The following is a 21802-nucleotide window of genomic DNA, read 5'->3' as shown; positions in this document are numbered from 1 at the left end:
TTCATGAACTTAGGAAACCACTTTTGAGAAACAGTCACTTTTTTTGTTGCAGTAATGGATGTATTAAAATGTATTGTACAACTAAACTTAGACTTCCTCCTTGTCCTTCTTATGGCATTTTAAATATTGTATTTTGCATTGACGATATGCTACTTTAATCATAGTTCACGTTTTTGTGTAAATTGATGTGTAGTTTGTTAACCAGGTGTTACCAAATACCCCTCCTGATACTCCTGGTAAAAATGTTGAACATGTCAAAATACAGAAAGAATATGTAAAAACCCAGCGCTAGTGAGGCAGAGGGATCAACACTAATTCAGCAGTCAACAGGGGCGCCAAGAGGGGGGGGAGCGGGTACAGATTACCCGGGCCCGGGCTTCCTGAGGGGCCCGGCGGGGGCCCGGGTCCGGCGCCGCTCCCCCTCCCTCACAGCAGCCCAGCACACAGCGTGTGCTGAGCTGCAGTGGAGACTGCTCGTGGCTGCTGAGCAGCAGCCACAGCAGTCTCCTAAGCCTGTGGGGGGAACGATCACACTGATCGCGCCCCCCTTGACTTTGCGCCGGGCTGAGGGGGCTCAGAGCGCCCCCTCTCCCCAGCACGCAGTGTCGCTTCGTGGCGCTGCATATCTTTCTTTTTTCCCGGGAAGGGGGCGTGGCCACGCCTCCCGCGATTAGGCCATGCCCCCTATTACCCAGGCCCGCCGCAGCTCTCAGCGTGCCTGGCAGTCAAGATAAGGTAATTGCCAACCTTATGAAAACAAATTAGACAAAGAAAGACTGCGCTCTAATGTCTATGGTGGGACACCAGTCTATCACACATGAATAAAAAATCACAAATTTATTGCATAGGACTAAGTAAGTCACACTACATCAATCATTAACAAATAATACATATAGAACAATACATAGATATAAATTAGAGTTGATCAGACTCTCATTTAAAACCATATACATTCACAGACACTAATAAGACGATACAAACAAAGATGATAATGAGTATAAACAATCTGGTGTTAGCTTGTAACTAGTATAGAATTAGACTAGAAAGTAACAATAATCCTGGAGATACTTAAAAATTCAGGTCTAGGTAACAATGTTTCTTTTCATAAATGGGAAAACAAGAGTAATACCATTGACCTGAAGTGTATGGCATGCACATAACAGTCAGACTGTTTATAGACTGAAAATAAGTCCTGTACAATAAGTCAGTGCGAAGTATATATCAAAGAAACTTCATTGGCATCTCTTAGGTATGTGCACCAAAAACTCAAAAATATAATAAATTGGGTACTGTCAACTGGAATTGGTGTTACTTGGAGCAGAGGCACAGAGTCTGACGCAATGGTGGATTTTGCTAGGATACCCGGCAAAGTGGTTTGGGCTTTGCTGTGGCCTCCAGATGTGTGTGGCAAGCTGGTAATTAGCTAAGTAGTCGACAGGCTCATATCTGGTGCATGTAATGGAGGAAAAGGATGAAAAACTGCACACTTTTGAGAACAGTCATAACAGGTTGGGTCAGTTTTCAGTAACAACAATGTAATTAGGCAGGAGGCAGCATAAGGAATGCTGGAGATCAAGGTGTGAAGCCTATTACTCTGGCAGTGAAACCGATTGTCAGAGTGATATAAATAGGATGGGTCATTAAAAAATAGTACCAGCCTGCTGTCTGCAGTCACATGACAAAAACTGAACAATACACTTGGAAAATCTGGAATCTAAATTTTGTTTCACTCCATATTCTTCTTGGAGATCTACCAACACTTCTGGTGGAGAAGACCTAGTTGATAAAATATGGTGGATAACCAGAGGTTTGAGTAGAGATACATGGATCATATTCAGAAAGTAGATGGAAGCTTCAACCTGCAGGCTATTACATCAATGGTGTTTAGGATTTAAAATGATTAAATTAGTCTAGGAGCATAGGGCCTGATTGACTACGGATCGCGATATAGTGTATGCACACAGTTTTATTACTAATTTATGCTAATCCATAGCGATCGCTATGCCGCTGCATCAATACATAAGAACGCCCACTTCACCTACACGCACATCCATAATGTTTAGCAAGACTGCAAAAATATCTATACAATCGAGTACCATCGAAGTCTCATGCACTGTTAAGGCAGGTCAGACCTTACTCAGGAATTGTTTACTTCAGTGCACGCTATGAGGCTTCAGGCTGTTTATGGTATTGCAGTGGCTAATTTATGCATTTATGCATTTAAGCAATTTAGATCAGCGCATCCCTTCCCATCACCTATAGCTAATTTATGCATGCCTCTGCAACGCCATTGAAACGCACTGGCACACCTGCATTCGGCCGACCACCCCCCGCCCGTCACCACCCACAAATGGCACTTCCTGTCAATCACTCTGCAATGGGTTTGCATAGTCACTGCAATCACAGTCCCGATCGCAGTGGTTTGTTCGCACACGCACATTGCGATGCATACGCTTGCGCAGAAGGCAACAATCAGCCTGTTGCGTGCGTATAAGCAACTGCGTTCCTTGCTGAATCAGGCCCATAGTTGGAATCTTTAAACAAAGATGTCAGATGGAGAGTCAAACTTTGTCCCAGGGACTAAACATAAGATTTCCTTTCCTGTATGTCGGGGACGTCCATGCTGTTGTCTTGGAGTGCTGTATTAAAGAAATTACTTTGAACAGAAGGCCCCAATACTCCTGAAATACAGTCACTAGTGCCTGTCCTCCCTCAGATAAAAGCCCCAATCACTACCCAGGTCCCTTTCCTCCTCATGGCATAGTTCCTATTCTAACCTGAAGCAGACTCCAGTCTGCGTTTGCCCTGTCTGACTATGCTGCTGGTTGTGTCGAAGCCGGATAATTGGCTGAGACAGGATCGGTTTAAAATTAAATCTGCGCTACGCCATTTTGCGAATGGCAATGAGACGCCATTTTGCGACTGGCCACCCAGCACATAGCTGTCACACTTGTGTCAGCTGTTTTCCTAGGTGCTTAGCAACAGGTGTGCTTAGTAACTGTCTCACATTTAAAAGCAAAGTTGCTGTGAGCTTTAAACCTTGATAGCATACCCTGAGTTTAACACTAATGTGATGGCTATGTCCATGTTATAATTCTGAGCAATAGAGTAGGGACTTGCAGTAAAGTGGGGTCCCGTGACGGGGGCTGCAAGATTAAATGCATTGATCAATTCATGAACCAAAACCCCACTGTTTATTATGTTTATTATTATTATTGTTAGTTATTATGGTGAGTGCAGAGCCCCTGTGATTTCTATTTAAACAATGTGGTCACATACCATGTTGCACCCCAAATCTAGGAATGGTGAGTGCCGTGGATTAGTGCTTTTTGTTTATTATGGTTAATTTTTATAATTAATCATTTTTGTGATCACATTTTCTCATGCACCCCTTTTAACTAGTTATCTAACTTGTGTCAGCTGTTTTCCTAGGTGCTTAGCAACAGGTGTGCTTGGTAACTGTCTCACATTTAAAAGAAAAAAGTTGCTGTGAGCTTTAAACCTTGATAGCATACCCTGAGTTTAACACTAATGTGATGGCTATGTCCATGTTATAATTCTGAGCAATAGAGTAGGGACTTGCAGTAAAGTGGGGTCCCGTGACGGGGGCTGCAAGCTTAAATGCATTGATCAATTCATGAACCAAAACTCCACTGTTTATTATGTTTATTATTATTATTGTTAGTTATTATGGTGAGTGCAGAGTCCCTGTGATTTCTCTCTCTCTCTCTCTCTCTCTCTCTCTCTCTCTCTCTCTCTCTCTATATATATATATATATATACAGTATGTATATATATATATATATTTATATATATATATATATATATATATATATATGTATATATATATATATATAGATAGATATATGTATATATACATACTTCGCTAGGCGCCCTCACAAAATAGTAGTTTACACCATAGAGGGTGCGGCACTCATAGCATGGCATATATCACTTTTCAGGCAGCATCATGAAGTGCTTTTAATGAGACAGCACTTTCATCATATATATAGTTAATAAAGTAAAAATGTTTTGATTTTTTTTTTAAACTGTAAGCCATGCGCATATGGTAATGCAGCTGCTGAGGGGAATATTCACATTATGCCCCTTTGCAGAGCAGCTTAGCAGTTCCCCTAGGGACCTGATTGGCCAGGAGTCCATTACGATGGTAGATGGGGACCAACTCTTACCTTCTAAACTCTCCACTTCATTATTTGCATTCAATCTCATATCAGTTGCCTTTTCCAACTTCCTCGAGTAGCTGCCTTTCTACTTCCTCCTGGCCTTAACTCAAAATTTAATGTTAACTTTACATTTTGGCTCCTAATCTTCAAATGGGCTTTCAAGACCCTTTTCTTCCTCAAAGCTTTCCAGCTCTCATCCTAACCCACTTCTCTATCCATGTTCCTTCCTCACAATCCAGCCCATCTGTATTACCCCTGTTTGTCTACCCCTTCCCCTTTAGAATGTAAGCTCTCACGAGCAGGGTCTTCTTCCCTCACATGCTTCTCCTTCACTTACTCCTACTTTAAAATACTCCTACTTTAATTTACAACTGCACCTAACCCTTGGTTGCTGACACCATGCTGCTTATTTAAGTATTATGCAGCAATGTATAAATCATGTTTTTGTCCTGCATTGTTTTTACTGGTAATTACTGTTTTTGTGTGCTCATTTGTTTATGTACTTGTCTTGTGTGCTCAGTTGGTTATGTACTCTGTAAGGCGCTGCAGAACCCTTGTGGCACCATATAAATAAAGGATTATGATAATAATAATAATAATAATAATAAGAATAATAATAATAATGTAACTGAGAGTGCTGCAACAAATCCAACAGAAACTCCAGAGACTGAGGAAGCCCCGGGGGCCGCCACTCCCATAGGTACCCAACTCTGTGCTTGCCACACACCAACCCTCCCTGTCCTGGGACCTGTGTTATTGAGTTGCAGGAGGATTCTGGAGGATCTGAGGGAGCAGAGGGGCTAGCACTGCCTCCTGAGACTGGCAGCTGTTGGAAAATACCTTACAGGGGCCAACAGTGGGCGTTTTTGAGATAGTCGCATCAGAAGTGTCCATTACAGGGAAAGCCCTGCTTGGCGTGGTCACATTTAATGCGACCATCCCAAGCAAGTGGTTAAGGAATGCTCTGCAGGTTTTTGGTCCCTGTTGAACTTCAGGAGATTGGGAATGTGAAGTTGAGACAAAGCACTGGTACCAGAGGAGTAGCTGGCTTACGAGAAGCCACGAGGGACTGGGTGGCACCCATGCACTGAACTAGTCTGGAAACACTGCATAATTTGGGCCTGATTGGACTCTTATTTGTCCATCCTGCTCATAAGAAACTGGAGTAACATGAAAATGACCCATTCAATCTGTTTTTTCTCTACTTTTAACCCTTTCTAAACTTTATTCAAATACAAAGCTGCACAGATCATAGTGGAGACACTAAGCCTGGGGTCTGCCTGCTATAATGTCAACCAGCCCTAGAATGGTCAGCCCAGAGCTGGAATCCATGCAGAAGTGGGGACCCCTCAAAAAATGGTGTCTCCCCTCTCTAAGGACAACTCAGGGCTCTTCTCTATATCCTGTGCCTATTCTCTGTGATCTCCTGGAGAACGTTTTAACAACTAAGGTTTAATGCAAAAACATTGAAGCTGTCAACTGAGCTTGGACGGGAAAGGTGTCTTTGTTGAAGTAATATTATTAATAATATTGTTCTGTACAGGTGGACCGCTGATCCCACCAAGGCTGCCAGGACATAATGGCATTTGGAAAACCAAAAGAGCCAGCATGCCTGGGCATCAAGAGTCCACTGGCACCTGTTGTCCTGCTGCAAAAAAATTTAAATAAAGACAGAACATGCACACTGTAGAAAAAAGTCTTTCATTAAAACACTCCAAAATACCCCTCATTTACAGTACACATTTATTACTCACTCAGTCCATTGTGAAAGGTCCTCTTCATTCCATGTAGGTATTCAAGGTACTTCTCAAAAAACCTCCATCATAGACAATGCTACAGTGCTTGTCCCTTTCGAGACCCCACCACTAATGGGTAACTCATGGGCACTCTCCATAAGAAAGCATAGGGCCATTTTGATTGGTCAGAGCATGGGAATTGCCGCTCTCTGACCAATCAATGTAGCCTTATACATTCTTATGGAGAGTGTCTACAAATTACCTTTCATTAGCAGAGGGTTTCAACAAAGGACAAGTAGTTTCGTACAAGATTGTTTCTTTTATTGCCAAGTCTCACACTGCTTTTTTTTCCCCATTTTTGAAATGTACCACATTTAAAAAAAAAATAGAAGCCTTCGCAAATCCTATTGATCTGTGCAGACTTTTAAAACACAAGGTTAGCAGTGAGAAATCATTGGATTGTTGTTGGTTGTGCAGCTGGATATGGGTTTTGAAAATTATGTGTTCTGTTTAGAAGGTAAAACCGACCTTTAGTAAAGGCTGTATTTGAGTATTAGAACATGCCATCAGTCCGCAGCAGGTCATAGGCATGTGTAGAAGTCGGCACAGGGGGTCATTGACTACCCCATCTCCCCCTCCCACCGGAACATAGACTGCTCACCTGGGCGGCCAGGTGAGTCTAGTATGTCCCAGAGAGAGTGGGAGACAGGATAGTCCACCCCCTGTGCCACCTATTAGCAGGTCCCATCAGTTTCAAAACCTCTTGCAAACTGGCTGTCAGGTTGCGGCATAGGATCGTCCGTTACTCACCCCAGCGCCGGCTTCCCCTGATCCCTCAGGTGGTAAGGCGTCAGGTGCGGTGGTGAGTGACGCGCTGAGCATTATGCCTAGAGTCATGTGAACATCCATGAGCTATGCCATGCTTTGGTTACTGCGGTTGCCGTCATGGACGCAGCCATGACAGTCTGCATCACCTGACTACCCTTTACCCAATGGTAGTATGGTTGTGGCCAGCTGACGCTGTCCACCAATGATCTGCTACCTCAGGGTGTAAAGCCTGTCTCCGGACAACAGAAAGTTGCCTGTGCAACATTGTCGCTACCTTGTGTATACTTGCCGTCACCTCATTCCAGGTTCCCATATCGTGATACCGTTGAGCCTCTAGTGCCATCTCCTTGTGCAACAGTGAGTCCGAACACCTTGCCTGTGTGCTATACAAGGGTAGTAAAAGCAAATAGTTTAACCTGGCGCTGATCTTATTAACAATGTATACTGAAACTGCAGCTCTCTATACAGGCAGTCTACTCAAACTGCCCTTTCAGACACAAGAAAAAAATATATAAAATAAAAGAAAGCGCTGGATCAGTTATATATTTTATTATATTTTAATATATCCCTATTTGTTCAATAAAAATATAGTGGTATTACAACCATATACCAGATATAAGCCGACAATTATATATTCACTATTCAACATATATCACAAAATAATGGGCTCACAACACATATTAAAATACTAGAATTAATTTAAACCTTAATCGGACCTGTAGCATAAAACAATGGCCCTGATTCAGACCAGGACGCAAGTGGCCGTTCGTACGTTCGGCGTACGTGCCGAAATATGTTAATTTAAGCGCTCGCTCGTAATTTCGTACGCAGCTAAACTTCCTCCCCAAAGTCTCCCAACCCCTCCTCTAGCTAACGAGCGAGCCAAATAGTGAGCGTACATCCCCAATGTGGCTTGCAGGGAACGCTCGCACAAGTACAAACCGGAAGTGGGCCTGTCAGATTTTGATTACCTGCTCGTTCATTCTGCCTACCTACTTCAATCGTATCATGCCAATCAATATATCAATTAGGTTAATTGCTCTTCACATGTGTTCAAAACCTTTTTTTTTCATTTTCAATAAACTTTACTCTTGTCCGTGTTTTTGTTTACCCGCAGAATACGTACGGTTTAAACAATGGTTTTCTTTATCCAAAATACATGTTTGATCCAATTATCAAATTATCAAATCTTTTTTTCACACATATCTGCGTGTGCATGTTATCTTGCTTGGCCTGTTTCTTTTTTTCACACATATCTGCATGTGCATGTTTTCTTGCTTGGCCTGTTTCTTTTTTTCACACATATCTGCGTGTGCATGTTTTCTTGCTTGGCCTGTTTCTTTTTTTCACACATATCTGCGTGTGCATGTTATCTTGTTTGGCCTGTTTCTTTTTTTAAAACATTTCTGCTTGTGCATGTTTTCCTTTTTGTTTGTTAACCAATTAGCGTTTAGAAAGGTGAATTTAAAAACTAACCTCAATTTGTTATCCATCATTTAGGGGCCGAGCGAAGACTACGGCGTCATCGCCTGCGAAGACGTCGCCCTCGTCCCCTCTCCCCAACTCCTAGCCAAACCTCCTCTCCACCAAATTCCCAAAATTCCCCCTCCACCCCAGCCTGCCCAGACCCTGACGCCCCTCCCTCTTGGAGAATTCCCATCCCTCCAAATTCTCCCTCCCCTCAACCCACCCCTCTCTTGAACACCCCATCACCACTGTCGGAAATTACCCCGCCGACCTCCTTAGTCAGTTGTCCCACCTCCGAGGAGGATGATGGTGTGGTTCCTGGTCCAGGCGTCATTCTGAACGGTATGTTTCCCTTTTAACCATTTTTTTTTTTTTTTTTTTTTTTTTTATGTGTTGATGTAATCCTTTGTCTGTGTCTTTTCCTTTTTTTATCATTTTAAAAGGTTGGTTATATATATCTTTGTTTAAAAATTTCTCAGATGTTTTCCCCATACACATATCACACATGTCCAAACACTCATACTTGTATCTCTTGTTTACGGTGGCAAGAATGTTTTTTTTTTATTTTTATTTTTTTTGGGGGGGGGGTTTAGTTTTTTATTTCAAAAATGAATTGGTGTTTTTTGTTTTTTTTTAAAACAATTGTCACTTTTTGCTAAGTTGATTTTGCTTTTGAACTTTTTTAGAATCATAAATTAAGGATTCATTTTAGTAAGCACCACAATTTTATAACCCACAGAGGACCAGAGGCGGTTGGCGGAGCTAGCCGGGTGTGTCCAGATGTTGCGGGGGCATGTTATCGGCCTGCTGGTGGTCCTGGATAAAATGACGGGGATCCTGCGCCACTAATTTTTTATTTTTTTTTTGTTTGCTAAATATTTTAAAACAATAAACATTTAAATTTTGAATACAGTCTCATTCCTTGTCTGTAAATCTTAGATTGTTTAAACTTACATAAGTAGACTATTGCAGCAAGTATTTGAAAGTAATGTAACTAAGATTGTGTAAAGCTGATTGTTTTAAGCAGGCACATGAAACACCTAACACTAACAATAGGTTTGGAGAGTTACCAGCATTTGTGTTTTTAAATTTTTGTTGGGTTCGGTAAATATTATTTTAAACCTGCTTAGGCCGAGATGATAAAACATACTGATTCTACATAATACCTTTTGGTGTTGGTTTTAACCCACAAAGCATAGTAAAATACTGAGCAATTTTACACATTACAGGATTAGCCATTAAGCAACTTTTCCTTGGGTGAACCAGCTTACACTTGCTTGTAATGTCGAAAAGAAATGATGTTTTTAAAATAAGCGAAAATTTATTAAACAAAAATAATAAACCCAAAGTGTTGGGTCACAATCAATACACACAGTGAAAACAATCTCAAAAATCTAGCCTACACCATAATAAAAAAGGAAAAAAACAATCAAGAACTGGTTGACGAATTAGCATGCCAACATGATTCAACAAATGTGGCGTTGCAAAATTGGGTCCAGAAGATATATCCAATGTGGCCACATGAAGTCATTTTTTGGGAGCAGGAAGTAGTCATCGTTTCATTCCAAAATATTATGAAATAAAACACAAGATGGGAAATAAAAAACCGATTAATTTGTTTAAAAAATAATTACCTTTCTACATTGTGTCAAATAACTTATTTTGTGTCAATAATTACCTAAAGAATCTGGCCACCACATCATCGCGTATGGCCCCCCCACATACTGACCTCCGACCAACCTCGGGGGGGCCATCCTCAGGCAAGGCATCCTCTGGCTGCATTGGGACACCACTCCTTATGGCGATGTTGTGAAATATCCCACACAGGACCACAATTTTCGAAACCATAGCCGGCAAATATATGAGCTCGCCCCCAGAGCGGTGGAAAAAAGCTCGCAAACTGCCGTACGCACATGCGCAGTGTTACACCGACGCATGCGCGGTTTCTCAACATCGGAACGCAACGAGCGTACTGCTGCTAACGAGCGGCTCTGAATGAGGGCCAATGTGCACATAACATTTGAATCTGTCTTAGATACAAACCTGTTCTTTCAGCAGAAAAACCTCCACTGTTTGTATAGTTATACAGATACAATTGTAGCAATCATGTATTCAAATTCACATTGACACACAGTATCTAACCTCCACTGCCTAAATCAATTTCTGGGCAGTGTGTTGTTTCAGACTGTCAGCAGTATTAATTCAAACAAACTCCTTAGTTCAAAAGGGAAAGTATATGTATTGTTTCAGACTGTCAGCAGTCTTAATTAGAAAATAATCCTTAGTTTGAAAAGGAAGAAGGGGATGCAATCAGGAAGCCGACGGTCGAAATGCCAACCGCCGTCTTCCCGATTGCCCAATCCCGGCAGGGGTCTAATGATAGGCATCGAAATCCCGACGCCTATCATTTTACCTTTGCCGGGAGCCCGACGCCTGGTATACCGATCAAAGGTAAGTCGGGCGGTGGGAGCAGACAGCCGCAGGGGGGGAGGGTTAGGTTAGGGGCTCCCAGAGGAACTTAGGGTTAGGCACCCCCCTGGGAGGGTTAGGGTCAGTCTAGAGGAAGGGGGGGTTAGGGTTAGTCATCCCCGGGGGGAGGTTAGGGTTAGGCAACCCCCCACGGGAGACTTAGGTTTAGGCTGCGGGGAAGGGGGGGGTTAGGTTTAGGCACCCCAAAGGGAGGGTTGGGGGGGTTAGGTTAGTAAATACTTTAAATACTTACCTGGAGTGGCATCTCCTTGTGCAACAGTGCGTCCGAACACCTTGCTTGTGTGCTATACAAGTGCCATCTCCTTGTGCAACATTGCGTCCAAACACCTTGCCTGTGAGCTATACAAGTGCCATCACCTTGTGCAACAGTGTGTCCGAACACCTTGCCTGTATGCTATACAAGTGCCATCTCCTTGTGCATCAGTGCATCAGAACACCTTGCCTGTGTGCCATACAAGTAACATCCTCTTTGTGCAGCAGTGCATCAAAACACCTTACATGTGTAGAGTTACAAGTGCCACCTCTTGGGTCAGCAGTACATCAAGTACATAGTACCTGCATGCAGTTACAAGTGCTACCTCTTGGCGCAGCAGTGCGTCTTAAACCCTATACCTGTGTACTACTACAAATACCAACTCCTGGTGCAGCTATACTTCTTTCTGAAGTATTTCTCTTGTGCCATTGGTGTATTTTCTCTGTTCCCGTGGATATCGGATACCTGACCAAGGAACCACGACCTGCCTCCTGGGTGCTGCTTAAACCCATATCCCGCTTGGAGGGGTCACTGGTGAACACCCCCCAGCAGGTTAGACTCCGCACCCTTGGCCAGGTCTCGCCAACATCCAATATTCGTGGATGAGGAGATCTTACATACAGGCCCCTCGCCTCCGATTAATCCCTCAACCTGGGACCTCAGCTTTCATCCCCTCAGTAGGGGATTTCCACAAGTCAAACGTGACACTGGCACTTAAATAATCTTGCCCCAGAGTTCTACATAGCCATCTAGGAATAGAAAACTTAAATTATCCTGCAATTAGTAGATACATATGTGGAATTTACTAACTATACCTTCATTACAATGTAAATTTTATTTTATAAACCTCATAAACTTCATGAAACTAGTTACACTTAATAGTTTATTAAATTCTTAAAGTCTGTGAATGTAAAGTAATAGCTGCTGTCTGACTAATGCTGTAGGGAGGAATCATTTATTTTCAGAGATATGATAAGTGCAGTACTGTACCTCTAATAAAACCTAGCAGTGTCGATCTATATTTATCAAAAGGCATATCATGTTCTATTCCCTGTTAAAATAGACGCTAAGCGCCTTTTAAAGTAGTATACAAACAGGAATCTTTTCACTATAGGAGCTGATACTGAATGACATGCTGCCGCGACATGCCCATAACACGCCCATAAGTTGGACCATCTTTATGCTCTGAATATCAACCTCCAATTCACCGTCCGGGAATGTCCTATACATTTCTGTTACCATGTGTCTAAATCACAACTCCGCCTGTGTGTGCACATAACTGTGGTACACGGGTGCTGTACGACTTTTTAGGGACATAGATGTATATGCAGTTGAAAAACCTAGGTCATTATCACCAATATTGGCATTGCTTGTGACTTAGAATCAGGCCCAAAGAGTGCAGCTGTAAGCAATTCTATAATAATGCCACAGGTCTTACTGAATAAGACAGAGATTCTATTGGTCTGCTCTAGAGTAGCAAGGCCAGTACTGTACATGTGTGGCCAGTGTAATTCTGACAGTTCTCTCTAGTAGTACCTGGGAGATCAAACATGCTGGTCACTTTTTAAAAGGTGACAACAACAGGATCGGGAGTGGTTCAAAAAGCGGGCTGGCAGGGCTATTGCCCGGGGTGATGCGGCCCTGGAGGAGCAGCCGCAGTCATCCAGCCAGCGCCGCCTGCCTCTGTTTACTGCCGGGCACTAGGAGGATCCAGTGGCACTAAGAGTCTGCTCTGTTGCAGGCAGCGCCGTTTAGAGATGAGGGGAGGGGTGTTTGGAAATCGAATAGGCAGAAGGGGATGGACGAGCTTTCAAAGCTACATAGCTCATTTGTGGCTGGTCCCGGAAGCAGAGCTATGACACTAATATACTTGGCTAGCCAAATCAGCACCCCCACAGCAAAAAATCATGGGCCCCTATCATAGAGTAGTGCACATGCAAGTTGTATTGATGCAAGTACAACTCGAGATCCACAAAATAATGAGTCATGTAAAGTTTAACAACACAGTTCCTTATGTACATGTGTGTATGTATGTATGTATTCATATATATATATATATATATATATATACGGAAAAGTTAAGCCGGCGTCACTCGGAGACTATAACCAATAGTGTAAACCCCCAACTGGGGTGTGTTTATTCAATGTTTCGGGGATCGAATCCCCTTCCTCGAGAAACACGCATACAGAACCTTTGTTTGATCCCCAAAACGTGGAATAAACACACCTCAGTTGGGGGTTTACACTATTGGTTATAGTCTCAGAGCGACGCCTGCTTAACTTTTCTGTGAATGTTGAGGGTATCATCCCTCTAGGAAGGTTCCAGAGCAAGTTTACTACCTACCCGTGTGAGTGCTGGGGTTCGACCAGTAAATATATATATATATATATATATATAATATATATAGTAACTGTGGGTGGAGCTGCTGGGGGTGGAGATATAGAAAAATAATTTTTTATATATATATATATTATACACATTATGTATATACATATATGATAGTACTTATCAAATACGGGACTTTAAAATAAAACTTATCTTATGGAAAATACATTTTGGCCCAGGACATTACGTCATAGCTAATAAGGGGTTAGGGAGCTGAGTTCCTGCTTGTTCCTGCTGAAAAAAACCCACTATATATCTGTTTCTTTATATATATATATATATATATATAAATATATATATATATATATATTTGACACACACTAGTGTTATCTGGCACTGCTATTATGTTGTGTATGCCTGTATTTTGGACTTTTTCATTTCCTTTTCTCCTATCTCCCCGTTATTCCCCCTTTGTTCCTCCTTTCGCCCCCTGTGTTCTTCCCATCTCTCTCTGTGTGCCTTCCATCTCCTCCTGTTCTTAGCCATTCCACCCAGCTCTCCCTGTTAATCTGAGCATACATTCCACGTGGGACCCGATGCGCGGCTGCAGCTTTTTATTTATATGAGTCACCAGCCACTGTTGTGGAGGAGTCTCCAGTCTCCCCTGTCTTCCTCCCATCTCCCCCTGTTCTTCCCCATCTCCCTCCCATCTCCTCCTGTTCTACCCCTGTCTTCCTCCCATCTCCCTCTTGACTTCCCCATCTCTCTCTAGTCTTCCCATTGTCTCCCTCCAATCTCCCCGTCTTCATATCATATCCTCCTGTTCTCCCCTCTGTATATCTATAATATATTCCTGTTCTCCCCCCCGTCTTCCTATCGTCTCCCCCTGTTCTTTCCCCTATCTTCCTATTATCTCCCCCTGTTCTTCCCCCTGTCTTACTCTCATCTCTGTTTTCCATTTGTTTTTCTCCTGTCTCCCCCTGCCCTCTTGTGTTCCTCTATCCCCCCTCCCCATGTTCCTCCCAATCATCCTGTTCTTTCCCATTCCTCCCGTCTCTCCCTGTTCACCTGAGCAGACATTCCATGAGAGGTCCGATGAATAGCAAAAGCTGTCTTTTTTATTTTATTTTATGTGACAGTCACCAGCCAGTGTTGTGAAAGATCATCTGTTCATGCCTAATGAGATAATTGGTGCGTGGGGGTGGGTGAGTGGAAGTAGGTTGCTGTGTGAGTGGGGACACCCAGTCACACAGCACACTTGCGCACCTACTTATATGTGCACACTTGTGCACCTCACTGTATCAGCAGTGTGAATGATCACATCCAGGGGGGGGCAGTGTGCTGTGTCCCGCACCATGCCTTGCACCACATATTGTTTTTTGGCAAAGGAAATATTTGCCCTAAGCTCCGTTTGGTATAGAACCGACCCTGAGTGGGATAATATGAACATGGTGTGAAGGCAGAGGCCAGTTATCACAATTCTAATAAGTTATTGAAACTTGAAGTGAATCCATCTAGAGAAATTGCACATTGGTGAGCAAACCTAAACTTCCTGAGCTTTCATTTGTATTTGATACCCATAGTCGATTTTGGAAACAAGCGGCCAATGTTTTATTTCTACAGGTCACCAGACAATATCATCAAGCACTGCAGAAATATTGGAAGAGCCAGCGTATGGGGGAGGTCACTAACTGCCCCTCATCTAAATGCGCCTGATCTTCCCCATCTTCTCACAAACACACTTGGTGTAGGGGAGTCTCCTCTTTCACACATTTGGCCCCTTTTTTAATATAGTTAGTTGATCAGTGGGGTCACCAGACAAAAACACCTACACTACAGAAACCATTGAGTCCAGGGGTTGGGAAGGATTTTGGCATCAATAAACTCAGTGGCACCCTCATTTGAATGAGTGGAGTGCCATCTTTAAAATGATATAACCACTTAGTGGCTATTGTCTGGTAATCACCTGTGATTAACAGACAATATCCTCCTGTACTGTGGACATACTAGTAGAGCCACGCTATGGGGAAGAGGGGGGCACTAAATGTGCCTTATCTTTCAAATGCTAGCACTAATTTTACTCTCCTTTTTTTAATTATGAGCCCCCTGTACTTCAAAATGTGTTAAGATGTCCAGAGAATGAGGGGGCTAATGCCCAGATCTCCCCCACACTGGCTTCAATAAACTCTATCTTTCTAGAGCAAAATGTCCACAGAATTTAAGAGGCCATTACACAGACTTGCATGTGGCTAAGAAGAGCTCAGTAGCACCCAGTGATGCCACTGTGTGTCAGAGAGGCCTGTGACGAGTCCTGAGAGAGACTGAGAGACTGTAGCATGTATTTTCTGAAGACAGAGACATAGAGAGTGCATATGATAAGGGCAGAAGAGGAGGGTCCTCCAGCAATATTTGGACTGTGTTGTTGATGTGCTAAGCCACACAAGAAAGTGGTAAGTTGCTTAGCTGCCAACCTGACAGTGTTCAAGAAGTGACCTAGGACTATGGCCCTGATTCAGGTTGGATCGCAATGCTGCGTTCGCACGCAACCGGCCACTGTGAAAATATACTAATGAATGCATTCGCACTACCGTCGCAGCACAAGATGCAGATGTCCAGAACTACATAATGCCGCCCCGTTACCCTCTTCTCACATCCGTACTATTGTGAAAGTATGCAAAATCATCTGTAACATCAAGTAACACCGGAGCTGCATGCACATTTGTTGTTGACATGACCCTGCCGCAGTAGTTGCTAAACTTCCTGCACACAGTGAGTACTCAGGCTGCATATGGGTTCGCTGTGAATAATTTATGCACGCCCCTGCAACAGCGATCGAACGCACTGACATGCCTGCGTTCGCACGACCACCCCCTCGTAACAACCCACAAACGCCACTTCCTGTCAATCACTGAGTAATGGCTCTGCATACTGGCTGTGATCGCATTCCTGATTGCAACACTTGGTTCGCGCACACGCACTGTGTCTTGTACGCATGCATAGAATGCAAACATCGGCCGGCTGCATGTGAAAGCAGCATTGCGATCCAACCTGAATCAAGCCCTATGTTTGTTAAAATGTGAATGCTACATACTTATAATAACTGTCTGGGGACATCTACAAGATTCCAGATCTTGCCCATATCCCAGTAATATAGATGAGATGGATTGCGTGAAGACCATATTCTCAGCGATTCCTGTCAGCAGAGCCCTGCACCCCCCCTCCTCCCCCCTCCAAAAATAACCTCCTCTGTTTCCCTTACAGAACATTTCCTGCTGGGGAATTAACAACTATTAGCATGTATGGACTATGGAGTGTGATCTACTTAATGTTGGAGCTGGTTGAGGGCTTAGAACATATCATTTGCTCAGCTTCCAGGAGGTGATTAGTATCTATTCCTTTTCCAAACAGGGCCCCAACATTCCAAGTTTAGGGCAAGCAGCAACTGAGTTTAACACACAAGCAGGTAGTAAAATCTGTAAGACCAGGTAAAAGAAAGATTGGGACAGTTCCAGGAAGGGGTGGGGGAGGCGATCAGGGAGTGTGCTGGACCGGGCAGGGGAGGAATGCTGCTGCCGCTGAGCAGCAGCACTCTCTACTCCAGGGGCGGGGAACCTTTTTTCTGCCATGGGCCATTTTCATATATATAACATTATTCGCAGGCCCGGTGTAGGCCACGCCCCTCCGCGTGACGTCACATGGTGGCAGGGCCACAATTGCCAGTGATTACAGCAATGCCTGGAGCATCCCGAGGATGCTCGGGGGAGCTATAAGGGCAGCTGTAAGGGCAGTGGTGTGACCGTCAAAGGACCCTCCAGGCGGCACTGCAGCACAGATTCTGGCTGCAGGGTGCCATTCTAGGCACCCTGCTAGTCAGATGAGGCTAGCAGAAAAATGCTCAGAGGGCCAGACCAAATGATTCCAGAGGGCCTTATACCGCCCCCGGGCAGGAGGTTCCCCATCCCTGCTCTACTCTCTTCCTATATAGCGGCCAGCTGTAGTGGGCAGAAAAGAAGTGTTATGGGAGGAGGGGATCACCCCTTCCCCCTCCCTGGATCATCCACTGCAGAGGACTTGGACAGGACAATAGTTAAAGTGAGAGGTCTCTCTTCACATCACCCTGCTTGAAGGGGGATCTGCATGAATCTAACAGTGGTGCGTGCTGGATTGCCAGTGTTATCAAGAAAAAGTTGATTGGTAGTCTCACACTGCCTAAAGCGATAGCTGCAAACATTGCATGCTGTTTACACTGATTTGATCCAGGCAATTTGGCCACACCTAGCACATGAGGCCACTTTAGGAATATTTTCCGGGGCCACATTAAATTCCCAATGACATATTACTTGACTTTATATTGCTGTTTCCTTTCTTTTGTCCACTACCTGTAGGAGACTGTACAGTAGTTCCACAAAGTAGTGCTTTTTGTAGCTCAGTAACTATATCTGGCATACTGTATGTGAGGAATTCTAGTAAAATATAGGTAAGATAAGACAACTGGATGTAAGATGTAACAGCCGTACAAGGCACTCTTAGTAACATTAATTACAGACCATCAGCCTTTATATAGAGAGCCACAACTTTAAGGTCAGCCTGTATTGTGCACAATACCACCGCTAATATACTTATACCAGGATTATTTTTACTGTTTTACCTGCATTATTCGAGACTATTATTTTACCTCGTTCCACAGACAGAGGCGCATTAACAATTCACTATAACATAAATATCATATTGAATATTTAGTATTTTGTGTTTTATTGAATTTTAATACATGTACATGCTGTATCGATGCCAACAGTGTTAAATGTATTTTATATCTTGTGCATTTATTTATTTATTGTGATACATTGCTAGTTTTAATATAATTTATCATTCATCATTCATTAAGAATAAATTACCATTTATTATTTAATTGTTATATCTCATTGCGCTTTCATCCATTTCTGCATTTTTTGGGTTCCCCACCGGAGTGACTAGTCACCACTTTTAGAGAGCAGCGGGTAGATTAACAATACTTCACACTATTTCATTTAACCACAGCGCCTTTCATTGTTGATATTTTTCTTTATATAGAGAGTTACTTTAAATCTAAAATAGAATAAAAATAATCTGTAAATAAAATGGAAAAAATACATAGTTTAAAAGCAAACTGGAATATGGCAGGGAGTGCTCACATCCAAAGTAGTTAGTAACTTGTCTTTTCAGCTGCAATAAAGGAATAGCTACATATTACACATTCTGCCTCACAACTACATAGTTTATACGCATTAACTGTCATCACAAAGCATCTGTTTCACTGAAAACGATACCCTGCCTGTACTATGAATGCATCTGAAATAAAACTTCATTGAGAAATATATGGAATTTTGTTCTGGTCCATAGTGACACAGATATCCCTGTTCTGTTTCAGATCACTGTTCTATATTGGGAATCAGGGCAGCTTGGACATAAACACATTGCAGAGGACACTTTATACAAAAAATGGCTTGTCCATATGCTTACCCTCGTGTACCGGGCGTATCTTGTATCTCACAGTGGTGAACAGAAGTAAAACTACAGCATCAACACATTTACAGCTGGGAGCCCTTAATATTAATTTCCAAATATAGAGAGCAATAACGCTGGAGTGGCAAATCTCAGCCTATAAAAGTATTAGGAAAGTAGAGTGAATCTATCCTTCTGCTCTGCACCTAGAGGTAAGCTGGTCCACGGATGTGTGTTATACAGTCAACCCAGCATCACAGCCCAGTAAAACAAAAATATATAGATAATATCAATATATATCCATCTCTTTATATATATATATATATATATATAAACATATATATATATATATATATATATATATATGTGTGTGTGTGTGTGTGTGTGTGTGTGTGTGTAAGGAGTTTTCATCACTACTGTATCTTTTCTGTAACATTATTGCACTTACTTATTGTGCATCTTTTCTGTTATACTGTTATATTAGTTATGATGTATATAAGTAGTGTGTATTCTTAGTAACTTACTTCTGTACAACAACTACATTCTTTGCCTATTAATTATATTAGTATAAGTGGGTCTGCATACTGGTTGCCTGTATGCCCTAGTAGCCAGATTAATATAATGTATTAGCAGAATAACACCATGACTAATTGTCTCCTGTTCTTATAGTCCATATGTGTAATAGGAATGTTTATGTTATATGGATAAATAGATTTATATAAACTAGAGCTCCCTGCAGATAATTTGTAGAAGGCAAAATACACAGTGAAAGATGACAGAGGAAGAGATAGAAAGAAAGAGAGGGACAGGGTAAAAGGAAGAGAAAGAAAGAGAGGGAAACAAAGAGTGAGAGAGATAGCAAAAGAGAGAGAGAAAGACCACCAGAGAAAGACCACCAGAGAGAACAGAAGGTGAGAAAAGAATGATAAAATGAGTGAAAGGGAGAGCTAGAGAAAAAATAAGTACATACTAAACCATTATGGCTTTTATATTCTTTTTCCACAGCTAAAATCCTTTGACCACTATTTTTCCATCTTAGAAGGATAATAACAGGTATGAGACCCAATTTACACTCTTTACTGATCTGAATTTATATAACTTCAGAGCACTCAGCCATTCTTTATTTTTATTATTATTTTCTGGTTGTTTTAGAAAAATAGCCGTGGTGTGATATGTAACTAGCATGTTAATAAAAATAATACAAAAAGTGTCATATCATCTAAATAGACATATGAATATTATAAATCATTTATTCAAAACAGCCGTATTAGCTAAGTTAAATCTACAGTTTGCTTTATTTCTCAAATTTTATCAGCCCTACTTCCCAGTACACATTACAATGGAAGGTCTATGGGTCTAAATTTGACTTAATCTTTCCATATAGAAAATCATCAGCCATGGGTGACGGTGAAATGGCTGCTTTTGGGGAGGCAGCCCAATACCTCCGAAAGTCAGATAAAGAGAGGCTTGAGGCACAAAATCGGCCCTTTGATGCCAAAACATCTTACTTTGTGATTGACTCGAAGCAGATGTATGTAAAAGGAGTAATTCAATCTAGAGAGGGTGGAAAAGTAACGGTAAAGAAGGAAGACAACACCGTAAGTTTACATTTGGAGTAAATTACTCTCTTAGAAGGATAATGCAGTATTGGTTGAGCACTGACATCTTATCAAACATGCTTGTTCCTTCCAGACTGCAACAGTGAAGGATGATGAAGTTTTCCCCATGAACCCGCCAAAGTACGATAAAATTGAAGACATGGCGATGATGACCCACTTGAACGAACCATCTGTCCTGTATAACCTCAAAGAGCGTTATGCAGCCTGGATGATCTACGTAAGTCTCATAGACTTCTTTATTTTCCTTAAAGCGAAATGAGTAGAAGTATTTCAAATAAATACAACAGTTATAAGAATGTTTGTTATATATTAATTAGACTTTTAGCTAATATATGTCTATATTTTTCTACTTTCTCCAGACCTATTCAGGGCTATTTTGTGCCACAGTCAACCCATACAAGTGGCTGCCTGTGTACAACCCCGAGGTGGTCAATGCCTACAGAGGCAAAAAGCGAGTGGAGGCCCCACCACACATCTTCTCTATCTCTGACAACGCCTATCAGTTCATGTTGACTGGTGAGCACTACTTAGAATCTACTGTGTGAAGACTCTGGAATTACATTTTTATAGCCTTAAATATTACAAAAGTATGTGCCCACTAAGATTGTAAAGTACATTTTTTTTATATGGATGTTTAGACATTTGAAGAAATTACCAAGGTGGCGATAAGTAATCTTTGGACTTTTAGGGGTATATTTACTAAAGTGCTGGTTTATAGAAGTGGAGATATTGCCTATAGCAACCAATCAGATTCTACTTAACATTTATTTAGCACCTTCTAGAAGATAATAGCTAGAATCTGATTGGTTGCTATGGGCAACATCTCCACTTCTAAAAACCCGCAGCTTAGTAAACATACCCCTTAATGTCAATTTGATTAGTAAATTAGCTGCTACACAGTTGCAGAACTACTATAGGGGATATAGCAACTACAGATCCCAGAAGGGAAGGAAAGACAAAAATGCCAGGTTACCCTCCAGACGATTAGAGCAAGGACCACTTCTGAGCATGGAGCAGTTGGGCACATTTGCAATGAAGCCCCGATTTAGACCTGCACATCTCGATAAGAGCAGAGACTGCAAGCCTGGAGCAGTCCTGCAAATAGTGCCATAGGGACTGGTGATGCTGTGTTCTACCCCCGCTCCACATGCATTTTATTACCCTATAGACTTTAATTGTAAACTTTGAAAAATTCCCTACAGTTATTTTTTGAATGGTGAGCTGAAGTTGTCTCGTATCTTCGTAAAAAAAAGCATGCCTGTCTAAGACTGTGCTGTTATTACTACTAATATATATTTTATATCACAATATATATTTCCATTTTCTTTTTTTCTAACAGATCGTGAAAATCAGTCTGTCCTGATTACGTAAGTGTTAGACATTATTTACTTTAATGGTTTAAAATGTATTCCATAAAA

General features: G+C 42.0%; 1 protein-coding gene across 1 annotated transcript in view; it reads left to right on the top strand.

Moving 5' to 3' along the window:
- The window catches only part of LOC148511904 (myosin-4-like), a 38363-nt gene that overhangs the window by 3501 nt on the left and 13060 nt on the right, over nucleotides 1–21802 (top strand). The window contains exons 2-5 of the mRNA XM_088482504.1: nucleotides 20150–20363; nucleotides 20458–20601; nucleotides 20744–20900; nucleotides 21724–21751. Of these exons, the coding sequence (XP_088338630.1) occupies nucleotides 20150–20363; nucleotides 20458–20601; nucleotides 20744–20900; nucleotides 21724–21751 (543 nt within the window). The remainder of the gene's footprint in view (nucleotides 1–20149; nucleotides 20364–20457; nucleotides 20602–20743; nucleotides 20901–21723; nucleotides 21752–21802) is intronic.

Source organism: Taudactylus pleione, unplaced genomic scaffold (genome assembly GCF_031769625.1).
Source record: "Taudactylus pleione unplaced genomic scaffold, aTauple2 ptg000290l, whole genome shotgun sequence".
In the NCBI taxonomy this organism is placed as follows: Eukaryota; Metazoa; Chordata; class Amphibia; order Anura; family Myobatrachidae; genus Taudactylus; species Taudactylus pleione.
This window is presented reverse-complemented; position numbering and strand designations above follow the sequence as displayed.